This window comes from Frankliniella occidentalis, unplaced genomic scaffold (genome assembly GCF_000697945.3).
Source record: "Frankliniella occidentalis isolate FOCC.00 unplaced genomic scaffold, Focc_3.1 Scaffold97, whole genome shotgun sequence".
Lineage (NCBI taxonomy): Eukaryota > Metazoa > Arthropoda > Insecta > Thysanoptera > Thripidae > Frankliniella > Frankliniella occidentalis.
Window position 1 is genome coordinate 291,751 of NW_026267226.1, and position 15,662 is coordinate 307,412.

The 15,662-nt window shown below is 54.5% G+C and overlaps 1 protein-coding gene across 1 annotated transcript in view; it reads right to left on the reverse strand.

Annotated features, from left to right (window-relative positions):
• LOC113205385 (uncharacterized) overlaps positions 1–15,662 on the reverse strand; it is an 82,591-nt gene that overhangs the window by 51,626 nt on the left and 15,303 nt on the right. The window contains exon 2 of the mRNA XM_052269611.1: positions 1,295–1,627. Coding sequence (XP_052125571.1) covers positions 1,295–1,599 — 305 coding nt within the window. The 5' untranslated portion in view covers positions 1,600–1,627. The remainder of the gene's footprint in view (positions 1–1,294; positions 1,628–15,662) is intronic.

The window sequence follows — 15,662 nt, forward strand, 5'->3', positions numbered from 1 at the left end:
TATGATGATTGTCCAGACTGCCTTTCCCTCGCAGATCCATTTCAGCTAATTATGGGAGCTCGGCGCCTGCGAGACTCGGGATAGGCCAGCCCGCAGCACACGTATGCAATGCAGGCAAGAAGTTGCCAACCCACCAGGCGCTAGGACAGCCTGCCTGCGTAGGCTGTGAACTCGGCCGCCGCCGCCGTTCCGTAACGACGAATGACGTTCGTACTTTCTGGATGATCATTATGGAAATTTAGCTCTGCTTGCTTGTCCACCTTGGACGTTGGCGTGACGTCGGTGAGAAAACCGCCAAAAGGAAGTCGCAACTATCCCTCCTTCAAGTCATATAAGCTTACGTTTTCTACTGTGGGCGAAAATAACGATGACTTGTTTGTTGATGTTATTGTTGAGTTGAGGAAGGCTTCAAGGAACAAGAACACAAGTACGCCTTAAGGCCTTTATCGCTTCTTGGGCCGCGTCGAGGAGCAGCCTGAGGAGGAGCTCTCGTTGGGCGTCATCCCGAGGGCGTCACAATCGGGCCGGGGCGTACACTCGGGGAGAGACAATTTGTGTGTCTATGTTAGATGTGTCCTTGTGTCCGTCAGATACAAATTTGTATGTAAGTAGAGTTACAAGTTGTACCTCCTAAGCTTGGGTACAAAGGAATTGTTTTGTATGTAACGTAGATACAAATTTGTATTTGATTTAGATGTGCACAAAGACACGCCCAGTCTACGTACAAAAATAACTGTCCCTCCGCGGGCCTTTTAGTGTGTAGGGCAGCCCTGGAGCGTGGGGTGCGTTGCCCGAGACGTCACAGCGCGGGCGGGACGCAGGGAGGGCAGCGGGCAGCCCCCGGGGGCCTCTTTGGCCGCGCATGCTGCTGCTTCCCCGCGGGGCGGCGGCGCGTCTGTTTCACTGAGTGGCCGCCCGCCCACCCGCACGGCCCGAGGCCCCGCGGCCCCAGCTCAAGAGTCGATGCTGGAGGGAGGCGAGGACGCGCGGACCCTGCTCTGGAGAACTTCTCCGCGTCCTCTCTGGCTGCTACCCCCCTTCCCCCCTTCCAAGCCAATCCGGCCGGCGATGCAAATCGCAAGGCTTTGCGCTGCTTTGTAAAGGACATAAAAGGGAGCGGTGGCCCCTCTAACCCTTACGGCCTTGTAAACTACAGACCTCCTCTCGGCCGGCCAGGGCACGACCGAGGAGGACCGCTGGTGCGAGGGTTGTTTCGTTATTTTCTACCGCCCTCGCCGTCGTCACCTCGTTGCTTTTACTACGCTCTTTTATTCTGAAACGGTTGACGACCTACCTCTCCGCCGTCTCCAGTGTCTGCGGCTGGTCGGCCGGGTCGGCCGGGTCGGCCGGGTCGGCTGACCCCTCGTCGTCGGCGATGACGGTGGTGCTGGCGGCGGCGGGCGTCTCGCTCGGGCCATCGTCTTCGCTGGTGGTGGTGATGGTGGTCGTGGGCACGTCCGCAGCGGCGGCGCCAGCAGCGGAGGGGGTGGCCGCCTGCGTGGGGGCGGCGAGGGGCGGAGAGGCCACCACCCCGTCCTCGGGATCCTCGCCGAGGTCCTCGGGGTCGAGCCGCTCGCCCGCCGGCTCTTCTTCCGTCATGGCCGCCGCCTACAGCAGCATGCTCGTCCTGCGCACACGAAACGACAACGTCAACGCATGGAAAAGAAACGACCCTTAGCCCTTAGTTGATCCGTTTATTGTTGTTGACTGAGATAACGAATAATTATCGACTTAGCTCATCCAGACCAGAAAGTACGTCCACCATTCGCCGTTACAAACTTGCGAAGATGTTCATATGCTCTGCTAGTACCGGGTGTCGAGACTAAGACAAGCCGGTACGTTTGGTTGCCTATGAACTGGCTGCAGGGGCGGCAGACGCGGGCGGGTGGCGGGGGTGTGGTAGGGAAGCTGCCACTTCTACGCCACCGCGCCTGGACAGGACACCCGGTACTTATAGCGCCTGATAGGTAGGCAACATCTTACCGTCAGTGCATGCGTGTACTGCGGGTTGGCCTATCCCGAATCTCACAGGCGCCAAGCCCCCTTAAATAGCGACATAAATCTGAGGAAAATGGACGTATCCTGTCACATCTGATGTGTGTAGCTACCACAGGAAAAACGGTCGCATGACTAAACACTATCTAACATTAAGCCACGATAGTATATGCTTTTCGTCCCTTGCAAATATGAACATAACTGTAAAGTGCCTCGGAAGTGCGTCGAACGCGCACTAGAATCGGCGCCAGCGGGGCCCGGAGGCTCCCGTGTGCACACCTGCTGCCTGAGCCTGCCTATGCCTCCGCCCGCCTGCTGCTCTGTCTGCGCCGACCAGAACTTGGTGTAAACAGAGGCTGAATACTGAATACACGCCGCGAACATGCCATAGCGGGCTGTCTCCCCCTCCCCCTTACCTTTTCACTCTCTCTCTCTCCCTCCCTCTCTGTCGCTCTGGTAAGCAGGACCCAGCAAACAAACACCCCCCGCCTCCTCCTACACACACACACACACACACACACACACACACACACCTTTGCCTCATTTCGCAGCCCGCAGTGTCGAGTATGGTGTGCGTTTGCTTGCTTTCGTCAGACAGCTTTCGTCGCAATAATTGTGTTGTTGCTGTATAAGGTAGAAATGTTTGAGCTGAACTTTTTTTTATGTTCGTCTATAACTCTTGCCTTTTTTCCCCCTCTTTTCACTTTTATCGCGCTTCATGAATAATGTCGTCGCAAAAAGTTAGAGGAAGCAAACCCCTCCCCCTGTCCGTCGGGTACCAGCTAGCGGGGTTTCATACCACAGAGAGAGAGAGGGAGAGAGATGGGGGAATGAGTGAACTAGTGAACCAGAAACTCATTATTGTTTCCTCTTAATCGCAGCAGCTGGTGCTGCTGTTGCTGCTCTCGAGAGGCGCTCCATCTTTTGTTGTCGATAGGATCGTCATGTCAGTCATCTCTCTCTCTCTCTCTCTCTCTCTCTCTCGCCGCCCTTCCATCAAGCACGACACCAGCACTCCACCCGCCATTGCTCGGAAATCAATTTTCGTGCGACGAACCGGTGACAAACAGTGGCACACTATCCCCCCTGGTGGTTAAGTGGTCACCCCCCCCCCCCTCCTTCTCCATCGCGGAGCGTCAAGGGTCGGCAGAGGAGGGGCGGAGGGTGGTGCGGGGTGGGAGGTGGTAGTACGTTGTGTCGCTGATGGCGAACGGCTTGGCCCGGAGTGTGATCGGGTGGGGTCGGTTGGGGGTCGGCGGCCCTCCGGGGTCAAGTAGAATAAAGGTGTGCGAAACGACTTGTCCAGTGCTTTGTAAGGAGAGAAACCGGAAGCAATTCAGGATGAGAGTGATTTCGTTTCCGTTTCATGGTTCCGACGGTTTTGGGGGGCTTTTCTTGTTTATAGGAGCACAAGCTTAATATTTATGTGTATAGTTTTTGAACTTTTTGGAGGTTTTAGAACTTGAAATTTTCAAAAATAATTAGATTTTTGAAATAATGTTTGAAAATTTTTAAAACAAGTTTAACACCGTGAAAAATGTCTCGAAGCAAATGGGACTTCATAAGAAGAAAATCCAGCTTTTTTTTGCAGTTTACTTTGGCCTTGACTTGTTCGTGGGGGCCACGACCCTGCGGCGCCTCCTACTTCCTCCCTGCTGCGCAACCTGGCAGGGAGGCAGGGGTGTGGGCCTGGAGGAAGGGGAAGCGGGGTTGGTGGTCAGCATGAAGTGAAAAGTGACGCAGCACACCCTGGAGGGACATAAGTCCGTCTGCGGCCCGGCACGGACTCTCTGACTCTTCTCTCTCCCCCTCTCTCTCTCCCATCCCATCCGCTGCGCGAGCCCTGGCCGGCTGGGCTGGCCGGGTCGCGGGGCCCGGGTATAGGCAACCAGGGAAACACACTCCTCGATCCGTCGGGATTGACTGCCGAAAAGTTTAGACCGCGCGGCAACCCGTTGGCGCCGATGTTTCGCCCAGACTGGCGATACGCTACGGGTAGCCCAGCCCCGGCCCTCGCAGTCGGCGAGACGACAAAGAACGGGACCAGTACAGGGGGAAATGGGGGGGGGGGATTGTTTAACGGATTTGCCTCTGCGGGTGCGGCGGGCTGGTTTAACCTCCGGCGGCAGGTCGGCAGGTGAGGCGTCCGCACCACGTCGCCCTGCCCTACCGCCTCGCCTTAATGGGGCTCCCAGAATAAAGCTTTGTCCTTGCTCTCGCTGCCGCCAGCGATGTGGAGGTCATCATTTCTTCTCTGAGAAGAGAGACGCGCCACTACCGCGCCATCTTTTGTAGCTCGCCCGGCGGCTCTGAGCAGCCGCGTGGGAGAGCGCGCGCGAAGAGAGAGAGTCGTGAGGGAGTGAAAGAGAGGAAGAGAGGAGAGAGGCGCGAGCCCCATCTGACACCCCTACTAAGAACCCCCGCAGCGCGCGCCACCTCTCGCCTTCTCTCTCTCTCTCTCTCTCTCTCTCTCTCCTTTCCCTGTCTCGCGCTATTTCCTCTCCCCTCTCTTCGTTTCTCCCTCGCCCTCCTGCTCTGCTGCTCGGGCTGAAAAGTGTCAGAAATTACTGTCACCCTTGCGCCCCCCCCCTCCCTTCCCCTCCCTCCTCTTCCTTCCCTCCCCGCACGCCCATCTCTTTTCATTCATTCCGGGCCTCAAGGCGGTAATGGATTGGGGACTTGGCGCCGCGCCGTGTGCCCCGTATGAGTACAGCACTGTGAGTGCTGGGCGGGGCGTGGTTGGGAGGGGCGGGACAAGGTGGGGCGTGGCGGAGTGGGGCGTTAGGCTTACAGCTCGGTAGTTGGGGCGACAGAGGAGGACACCTTCGCGTTCTTTGTTCTCCAATAAGCACGCGACACCCACTGTCAAAAAACTCCCTACAGTGCACAGGAAAATTCTCCACGGAAGAATTCGTACAACTACAATTCAAGATTGTTTTAAATGTACAAGCACTTGGACTTGAAACCGACTGATGAGCAAGAGTGGGAACTTGGAGGGAGGTTGTGCATTAAGTGAACTACACATTTCGTAAATAACACATTACAAAACACATTCTACATGTACAATCACATTTTTCACAGTGCCGTTTTTTGTTGTGCGCCCCTGTTAATTTTTAAATGAGCTACAAACATACATTGGCATATTAAATCAGCTGTATTGCGAAGGCATGGAACCTACATAAGAGTGTATCTGTCTGCGCAGGTCTACCGCTCACTTATTGCTATTGACCCCGCTGCGCATAGATATCACGAATTGGCAGCGACAGCGACCCGCGCCGAACGCACGTCCGAAGTGGGTTATGGGAGGCGGTGCTGTGTCGAACTGGAAACTCAGGTTGACATCCAAGAAACCGCAAACCGTTACCGCACATACATAGAGTTAACGTTCTAGCAATTTTCGACGCTGAAATAATTATTATTGTTGGATAAAACTGTCCCTCCGTTCGTTTCGCTCAAAAAAAATATTCTTATTTTGAAGTAAATAGCTTTACCGTAGCGAGTGAAATCATTAAAAAAAGGGAGAGCTGTAATCAACCATCACACGGTTAGCCCAGGGACCATAATGATATTACAGTTACAACAATGAACAACAATGAATGGATCAAGTTTTAAACTAAATGTTAGTTCTCACGACTCACGACCATGTTAATGTTGGGTTCAACGTTCAACGGTCCGTGAGCTAACCATACAGGGTGGCCGCTCTGCCTCGTACTTTTGAAAAGGTAGACTAGGCCGCTTACAGACGGAGCGGTGCGGGCGGGCTAGTGTATCTTTTTAAAACTACGGGGCAGAGCGGGCACCCTGTAGGATGGTTGCGAGAGCTTTCTATTCTGCTTGCCTCTGACAGAAGGTGGCGCCTAACTCCAGCCTCTCGGTGGGTGCCGTAGCGGGTGCCGGGTCACTGACAGTGGGCCGCTTGAGGTGTCCCGCACGGCCGCCAACTTTATGTGATACGCGCGTAGCGTGACGTGGCCGTGGCGGTTCGTAGTTTGTTTTGTTTCTCTCACGCTGGAGGGTCCCTCTGACGGGTGTCAGCCGTCAGCCATCGACGCTGTAATAACTTTATCATGTGCTGCTTATTGACCCTCTCACCCTACCACCCCTCCCTCCCCCGTCCCCGATCCACGACACGTCCATGAAAACGAAAAACAAAATAATACTACACGCCATGGTGCTCTCTATCATAGAATTGGAAAATAAAGAAATAATAAAAAGTAATGGGTATTGGAGGCGTGGGTGCCTTATGCGTAGAGGGAGAACAACACCAGAGCGTCTGTAAATCATCAAAACACAAAAGAAGCTCGCAGCGCGGAAACCCTTTGCCACCTGTCACAAACTGGGACGCACTGTCAAGCCGAGGGTTGAAAAAAAGAGGGGGCGGGGTATGAGAGACTAGAGCGACAGAAGCATTCAAAAGCGACAGCATTCGAACGAAGCACAGTCTTTTGTATTTCTAGATGAACGCAAACGAAACAATAAAACGCTGCTAGTTGTTCAATTTTGTGCGAGTTGAGACTGATCTACGCGTTGGTCGTGGTGTGCAAAGTTTTGTTTAACACCCGCTCGGAAGTGTATCGATTCACCCCTTTGTTTGCTTTGCAGCAACGGAGCGTGATAGTCGAGTTGGAGATTTGTGGCTCTCCACAGGCGGGGAGTGGGGGAGAGTGGGTGGCTGGTGTTGGAGTTGGAAGGTAGTCTAAGGGTTTAGGAGAGGGGGTGGGGGGCATTAGCGGTGAAAGCCAATGAATGGGGCTGGTAGGCGCCTGGAGGAGCCTCACTGGCGCCACCTGCCAGGTCAACGAAGGCGACGACGTCGTCTTTGAACGCGGCACGAAGGAGAGGGAGAGAGAATCACAAAGAAAGAGAAAGATATATATGTAGGATGCTTTACCACGACATCGACTCCCAGGTGGCATCGTGACGGCTGCGTTTGTGTTTCTACCATTGATTTTATGTGGTCGTGTGCCCCCTCTCCTCCCGCCAAATCTCTCTCTCCCTGTCTCGCTCTATATCCTCTCACTCACTCCATTTCGACTATCGCAATTAATCCGCATGAGCAACGATACTTCTCGCAATCGGATTCCAGGTAAGCCAAGACTCTATCACGCAACAGTTTGCGCTCTGCTGGGCGAGGAGTGGAGCTAGCGCGCGGGGGGCGGACCGACCGGGCGAAGGTGACATAAACAATCTCGTTTGACGACCGTTAACCCGTGCCGGGCTCTGCTCCGCGGTCGGGTCAACGAACACAGCAACGTGACCGGCGGCGCCGTCGAAATTACAAACGCACACATCACCACACACACACACCATCATCATATCGTGCGCGCTTTAATTACTTTCGTGTGTCTCTGTGGTAATTGTCGAATTTGTGGATCGAGTTATTCACGTGCCATCGCCCCCCGTCGTGATGTCTGGCCTGGCGTACGGCACTGTGGAAACATTTGCGACAGCCCATTCTCGCGCTTGCCGATCCAATTCCAATTTCCAATGGAAATTGTAATTTTACGAAACACATCATGAATAGACAGTATGATTGAAATGTTTCCCTAAATTGATTCGTGACTTTACGCGAACATTTTCAAAAACCGAAACTTTCGAAACGTTTTCGCAAATTATTCCTGACGGAGTAACCATACATTTCGTTTTATCACGAAAACATTTTACAGTGACAGAGAGTCCAAAGAGTGTAGGATATATAGCAGACTGCTGCCGCGCCTGGCTGCTGGACCCGCATACCTGGGGCGAGATCTCTCGGAAAAGTCATCCTAGGCGTAGAAGGCGTCGCTCGCTTCAACTGAAAAGCCATCATAACCGGCATCACCGGCATTGTGGCGCTCGTGAGGCGGCGCGTGGTAGGGGGTACATAAAAGGCTAGCGTAGCACTTGTAAAAGCCTTCTGCTCGCCGTAAAAAAAATGCGCGCGCGCGCGTGTTTGTGTGTGTGCGCGCGCGCTGGTGGTGGACACGGGCGCCTCCGCTCAAAAGGCCGGACAACGACGCTCCCTGCTCCACTGCGGGCGGCATAATAACATATAGACTTGCATTGTGTGGAAATGTGTGAAAAATGTACTTGCCGCTGCTCAATAACGCAAAGTGTCGTGAGTCATTCGACAGACAAGAGAGCACGGAGCGGGTGAGTATGCACCAGAACAAAAAAGAGTATTTGTGTGTTTGAGAGAGAGAGAGAGAGAGAGAGAGAGAGATCACTCCCGTTCCCCAGCAGCAACAGTAGAGGCTGAGGATGGATATGGCGGTGCAAAAAAATGTGCCCCCCCCTACCTCCACCCCCCCTCTTGCTTTCGCGAAACGCACACAAACTATATACTACAAACTATACAACCGGGCGCGTGTGTTTTGGAGCGCTGCCAAATAGCGTCGTTCCGCGGGCCGTGCCCTGGTCATTACGAGCCCATCTCTGCTAACTGCCGCGCGGCTGCCGCGTGCGGTCCAGTCGAGGACACAGCGTGAGCTGGAGCCGCCGGCGTGGAGTCTTGCCGGTCGCCTGTCCTCTAAAGAGGGCAATGGGTGATGGCCCCACACTGCAGCACCGGGGACTCCCTCACACCCACATCGCTATATGTATAAATGTATGAACTTGCCGGTGGACGACTCTCGTAACCTCCCCCTCCGCGGTTAACTCCCCTACACCCCCTCTCTCGTCCTCTTTCTCTCTCTCTCTCTCCTTTCTCTTTCCACACAAACGCACACACGCACGCGCGTTTTTCTACCCCCTATACCCCCATTGCTGCCCTCACTCTCTCGCTCCGATATCAACGAGCTGCTTATTGACCAACATTCCCCTCCCCTTTTGTGGGAAAGGTTGGGGGGAGTGTGTGTAAGTGTGTGTGTGCTTGTGTGTATGTGTGTGTGCGCGAGCGTGAGTGTGCTGGATTCTAGAAGCGGGTCATTTTTTCTGTAGTAGCTTTTTTTGCTGTGTGCCATAACAGGTCTGGCTGGCTGGTCAGAGCAGCAGCGTCCTGTCGAAGCTTGGTGGGGGACGTAGCAGGCTTGGAGGGAAGGGGGAGGGCGTACTGTTTTACTTTAATCGCCCAGGCGGGCGGGGCAGGAGGCCGGAGGGCCTTTGAGGAGGGATACTGGAATGGGACACCCCTCCAGCCTCAGCTCCAGCCGAGCTCCGGCGGACCCCAAACACAAACACTCTGTCCCTCCCCCACGCGTGGAGATTGGGGGGAAAAGTTTTTACGCACGCCCTGGTGCGATCGGTTCCTGTGTCTTTGTTGGTCTTTCCCCTCCTGTCTCGCGCGTAAAGCGCTCCGACTCATCTCGGAATGATGCTAGCCCATCTTTTTGCAAGTGAGGTGAAAAACAAATAAATGCAAAAACACAAATACACCAGCGTATTTATTTATACATGTGTTTTTATTTTGATTTCTTTCGGTGTCGTTGCAATGTGATCATGTTCAAAAACTTAAAACTAAAAAAATTGTTTTGAATTGTTTTCCGGGCAAATTCAACTTATTGGCAAGTTGTCGTATTGCAGTTTACAATTCTGAAATAATTTGATTTAAAAACAACAGTTTTAAAGGACTAGGCTCTCGTTGCACTGTGCCTGACGAACTCAATAAAACGCTCTGGCCTGGCAGAAGTGCCTCAGTCATTTTCTTTTTCTTTTTCGTTTTACCTGAGCCGACGCGGACTCCGGGGCTGAAGAGGTGAAGGAGTGCCCCGTTATAATGAATCCGTCTCCATCTTCAGATCGAAATAATTCAAGTCGACATGATCCGAGCAGACGGCTCACGTGGACAAAAGGGCAAAAACTACGGTTTATGGTTTCCACGAGTTGTTGTTTTTATTGTTGTTCTTTTGTTAAAAATTATTGTTATAATTCTTGTTATCTTAAATTCAACTTAAATGACTTAAATACATTTGTTTGGGGAGCGATAACTCGACTTTTCGTGCGTGTATATGGCGTGCTACAACCCACTCGTCCGAAGTGCTGTGTATATAATGGTTTTCTCAAGCGCCGCCTGTCGCCGCCACACCTCGGCCTCGGCACCCCAGTCCCCAGGAGGGCGCGCCGTTTGCCATTTGCCGGGAGGCGATTTCATTTGTCCCAATCCGACCCGTGCGGCTCCGGGGCCAGCGGCCCGGCGGCCAGTCCCGAAGGCGAAGGCGGCTCAGGCCGACGATCGATTAGTCTTCATCCCACACGATCGGGCCGCCCAGTCCGGCTCAGACTGATTCGACCAGCGAGCCGCGAAATGCCGGGCTGGCCTATGTGCGCCCATCTGCCGGCGGCGGCCCCGCGTGTACACTGACAAAAAAAATAATTCTCTCTGAAAAAGAAAGTGTGGTGGGGATCGAGAGCTTACTTCTTATGCCCCAGTATCACCTTTCCTTCTTCTTCACCCACACTTCTACACTACAACTATTACTATAAAATTTTAGGTATAGTTTTTATTTTTACATTGATGAAAAAATAGACACGTCATTGCTGAATATTTTTACAACCATGTGTCATCACGGGTTTGTTTGTCACCTCCATACACTGGGAGTGACAAAACAAAGAATTTTCTACTGACATGGTTGATATTCTCAGTTTCGTCACAACTGTTTTTCGTTTTGTTTTTGATTTTTAAGCAGTGCACCTTCATCTCCCTCAAAGAGTTGGCTTGACGCGGCCTCAGCCAAATAGCAAGGGGGCACGGGTGCTCCCCGCCTTCTTATCCCTGTTCAGCTCACCGCAAAAGTGGGTCGGTCGATGAATTGAATGGAACGGGGGGCGTCTTCTTCCAGTAGAGAGAGCGCGCGTACTTAACTCGTCCCGTGCTGCCCTATGCTCGTCTGGATTAGCCCAGGCCCCGTCTCCCCCCTCTCCCTCACCTACCTTCCCCGCACCCCTCCGATCCACCCTTCTGGCCTGCTCTTTTCTCCACCACCATTTTGCCGAATAGGCGCGGGCACCGGGGGGCGAGCGAGCCTGCCCGCCGATCTTGCCGCTATGTGTCTTTTGGTGGTCCAATCCGCTTCGCGATATCTGCTCTTCTGTCTGTTGAAAGTGGGAGGGGGGGGGGGGGATGGGAAGAGGGAATTATAGAACGCGGGGGAGTGTGGGGTGGGGTTGCGAATCCCGGCCTGTGGCCCAACCCCCGACCGCGAGCGTTCTCACTTCCGGGGCAATCCTGATCAAACATCTGTTTCCCCACCGCTTATAGTCAGAGACAGAGCAAAAACGGGGGAAAGGGAGAGGGAGAGAAAGAGAGAGGAGGGGGGAGTACCAAATAAAGCTGTCGTCCTTTCCTTTCCATCCTCTCCTCACTTTTATTTTTTTACTTTTTTTTTGTTCGCCCGTCTTCAGACGAGAAGACAAGCGCAGAGGCTTATTGTGAAATGGCAGGCCGTCAGCCACCCCGCACTTTCAGCACGCCCCACACCCCACGCCCCTCTTCACTCGTCTCCTGCCTGTCGCCCACGCCCTGCTCGCTCTCGCCATGCAAGGTTTTGTTTGTCCGTAGTATGGACAGTATTCCGAGGGTTGACGTTTCACCTTAAGTTAAGCGATGGTTGTTTTTTGAAACAAGCCAATGGCTCTTGAATAAATCAAGTTCACGAAATATCAAGAGGATGTTCTCAAAACGAGAACACTGGCGGTGCAACTGTGTAACCCACGGGGAAGGGGAGAGGGGGGGGGGGTCCGGAAACATATTCGAAGGGGCCGTTTTGGTGTTAATCGCAGAATGTTTTTTTTTAATCACATCCTTAAAGTAGCGAGTTGTCGAGATAGAACATGTGCCTGTCTTTCTCTGATCGACACCCCAGTCCATGCCGAGGTGGGAAGCAGTGGGAAACTCCGCAGCGCACACCCCACCTCCAGTCATTCCCTGGGAGAGTGATTTGTCACTGCTGGAAGAAAGGAGGCGTGCTCAGCGAGGCATTGTGGCGTGGCGTGTGGGCGGTGGGACGGGGTGGTTTGGGGCGGGGCGGGGTGTGACGGCGTGGCGGGGCAGGGCTGCCGGGCCGAGGATCGCGTCATCACTCTCCGCGCCACCGCCCCGCCGTGCAACACCGCCCCAGTCGCCAGGCCAGAAGGACCAGCAGACGAACGCACACCATCGCACGACTGTTCTCTTCTATGAATGAGTAATATGGAGAACATTCAGAGAGCAATCAGCAGTAGCAGAAACTATTTACACCCCGTCTGTGAGTGTTGAGTGAGTTTTTGTGTGCGCGTGTGTGTGCAGCCAGTAGTCACAGCGCCCCCTTCCTCTACCCATGCCATGCCTCTGCTCCCGCTTTTATTACCCCCCGTAGGTATGGGCAGCACTGCCACTCCGACCCTCCCGCCCCCGAGGGAACCCCTCCCCAACCCCCCTCCCGTGCGTGCACCACCCCTAGTAGTAATGCCACCGGAACTTTTTGCTTGGGCATTAAACAGCTCCATTTAAGGCGGTGGTGAGAAGGGCGAGCGCCAGCAGCAGGGCAGCGGACCGAAAGCGCTAAACAGACCCCCCTCCACCCCTCTCCCTCTTCGCTCCGGAAGTCACCGACCGCACCCCCTCCCCCCTCTTGCCCTGCCGGAAACCAACCCTTACTGCTCTTGTCGACTGCCAAGCCAAAGAATCATGTGATATGCACGGCCGACGGGGGGGTATTCCCAGCCATTAAGTACTCTAATTAAATCTACAATCCGACTGACTCAATCATTCAGGCGCTGAAAGCGCTGGGGAGGCGGGCGCGGCTCCTCAACTTTGCGTGTCTAAAAGTTTCCCTACGGTGGCGGTAGGAACCCCTCGCTCACCTAACAGAAGAGGGGGGAGGGGGGGCACTTTACTCTCACCGCGCTCATCGCTGGGGCGGGGGCGGGCCAGGCCCAGAGGCGTTACCTTGTGTCCGCTCCCGTCCCACGCCCATCCCCTGAGTGAGATTGGAGGGGCTTAAGACACACAGAGGGGATTCATTTACACTCGTTAACTGCCTCGCTCACACACCCACGCACTTCTATACGCCCCCGAGTAGGCGATGAGAGAGAGAGGGAGGGGGGAGGGGGGCGCTCGTGCGCTTGGCTGAATATAGTCGTATGAACTGTGCTGGGCTCAAAAAGGGAGATAGAGAGTGAGAGAGAGTTTAGGTACGTGAATAATACGAGCGTTGATTACACAGGCGGACATGAGAGTGGTCCCAGCGGGTCCCAGCGTCCACGCGTGTCCTGCCTGGCCCAGCACTCGGCGCAGCCCGCGGCCCAGCAGAGAGAGCCCGCGAAACTCATCCCATAAAACGATTCAAATTTATCGGTCGACGCGCGGTGGCGGCACCGTTGGCGGCACCGTTGGGAAGTTGCGCCGTCGTCGTGCTTTTCCTTTTATTATTTACGAGAAAAAGTCTCTGCGGAACTGAAAACAATGCATGTGCGACCGTCGTCGTTCGTTTCGTCGGGGTGGCTATAGACTGATACTTTCCGCATCAGGGATGGTGTCTGCGCTCAATCTCTCTTCCTTGTATCACCGTGCGAGTGAATTTCTTTGAAATTGACGTGAATTGCGACAGTAATGGAATCATTCCATTACCTTAGGCAATTTATCTATTTTTAATTTACAGTGCTCTGTAGAGTGCCCTCTCTGTCCCGTTTTCCAAAGTTGGCAACACAAACACAAGCGTGCCAACGCTTTGTCGCGCCACGCTACGCCACGCCACGATACGCTACGCGCGTCCCGGACTGAGAGCATTCGCCTCTCCCTCGAGTCCACAAGGGGCTGTCGTGAGGCGCTCGAGAACGGCACGCACATTGGGTGGGGCCACATAGTGGGCGCGCAGCTCCCAGCTATTGACACGGACAGGTATTCATGTCAAGTTTTTACAGCAACAAGAGTCATTTGCTAAAACTCAATGTCAGAATTTTTCTGATGATCATACAAACTCTAACACGAAAATGGGATAATAAAACAATGAGGGAGTAGCGACCACACTTTGAGCAAACGCAAAAGCGTCCCCCCTTGAGTTTATTGTGATTATTGACTGAGATGGGGAATGGAAACCCGCCGCCCTCAGCACCGAGGCATCCCCCCCTCTACTTCCCCGACCCCGTCTGTCCGGCCGCCGCCGGCGGTGCGACTCGATATGCGATGGACTCGGGGGCGGCGTCTTCGTCAGCCGCCCCCCGGCGCGCCCGCGGGCCCGGGCCCCCCTGCTCTGCATAACCAACAGCTACGAACGGGCCTAATCACAGTGGTATTCAAATACGATGGCTGTCGAGTGGGGGCGGGGGAGGAGCGGTGGGTGCCGTCACCGGCCGCCCCCGGGGGAGGCGTGGCCGGCGCTGGCTGAGGCTCGAGCTGAGAGGCGGGCAGGGGGGAGGGGCAAAGGGAGGACCTATTCCGGGATGAAACTTGAGCTGAAAGGGGGTCCGTGAGGCTGATGGGCCTACCTGCCTCTCGTGCTCCTTCTCCACAAGGCTGCACCAGGACCATCGTCAACTCTGACACGTAAAAAAAATCAAAAAGAAAGCTCATGTTGTCGTCTATTTGGTTATTTTTGACTTGTCAGAGTCAATATTGTTATCGCTCCACTATTTAATCTAATCAGTATATATAAATTAACATGAAAAAGTGCATGCATGTGTCTGTATGGGGCAAGGGGCCAACAAAGCCACGCTGGATTCCAGAGGTGAACAACCCGCGTGCGCACGACAACTACTACCCGACCCCGCCACGACTCCGCCGAGCCAGCAGTTTGTCGTTAGTTGCAAACGAGAACCTACTTTCTCGGGTACTCTCCACGAAAGCCTGTGTGTGTCGTCGTTGTCGTCGTCTGTAGCGGAGTGATATACTGCGCTGCAAGCCACTGGACGGACGGCTGGGTATACACACACACACGCCCCAAACTTTTGCACGCTAGTCTCCATCGAGGCGCACAAGGCAGACCGCCGCCCCCCCTCTCTCTCTCTCCCTTTCTGACTTTGCAGACGGACATAGATACGTCTCGGCCGCCCATCCCGCCCTGCCGGACCCGCCGCGGCGTTTGGACGACAAATATTTTCCCTGCCTCTGAGCCGGACGCCTTGGGAGCGCCTGGAGGGTAGAGCGGGTAGACCCGCCCGCCAGACACGCGTGCACTGGTCCGCACGGGTTGCATGCGGCCCTGGCGCTCCTCGCGCCGAGAGGGGCCCAGCGGCAAAGGGAAGTACGAGGAGGAGGAGAATGGGGAGGAGGAGGAGGAGGAGGGGACCTGGTTTGTTCCGCTCCGTCTCGAAATCCGAATCCGAGCGGCCTCACTATTATATGGGGGAAAAGGGAGTGGGAGGGGGTGGAGGAGGAGCTGCTGCTCGCGCTGGCCCAATATCATCGGCAAACATTATACGGCCGCTGCTGCTGCTTCCTGAGATAAACAGGATAAACAGGCGCTCCGTCTCACTCTCCTCCTGCCGCGCACCGATACACTGGCCTCGACAGTATGGCCCGGGGAGCTTGTTCCTGCCATCCGGTCGCCGCGGAAATCAGAGGGCATCGTGGGGCAGCGCAGCAGTCCGGTGTTGAGACACACTTTGAAATATATATAAATATATTACGCCCCGAGCAAGCAGGAGGAGGCGATACCGACTCCCATTTATTTCCCTCTGGAATCGCATCCTCTTTAATTATTTCGCTATGAGGAGCACGCCGAGTCCCTCGGGGCCCATGTCTCTGATGATTAGCCGGCCTGTCCGGCTCGCCC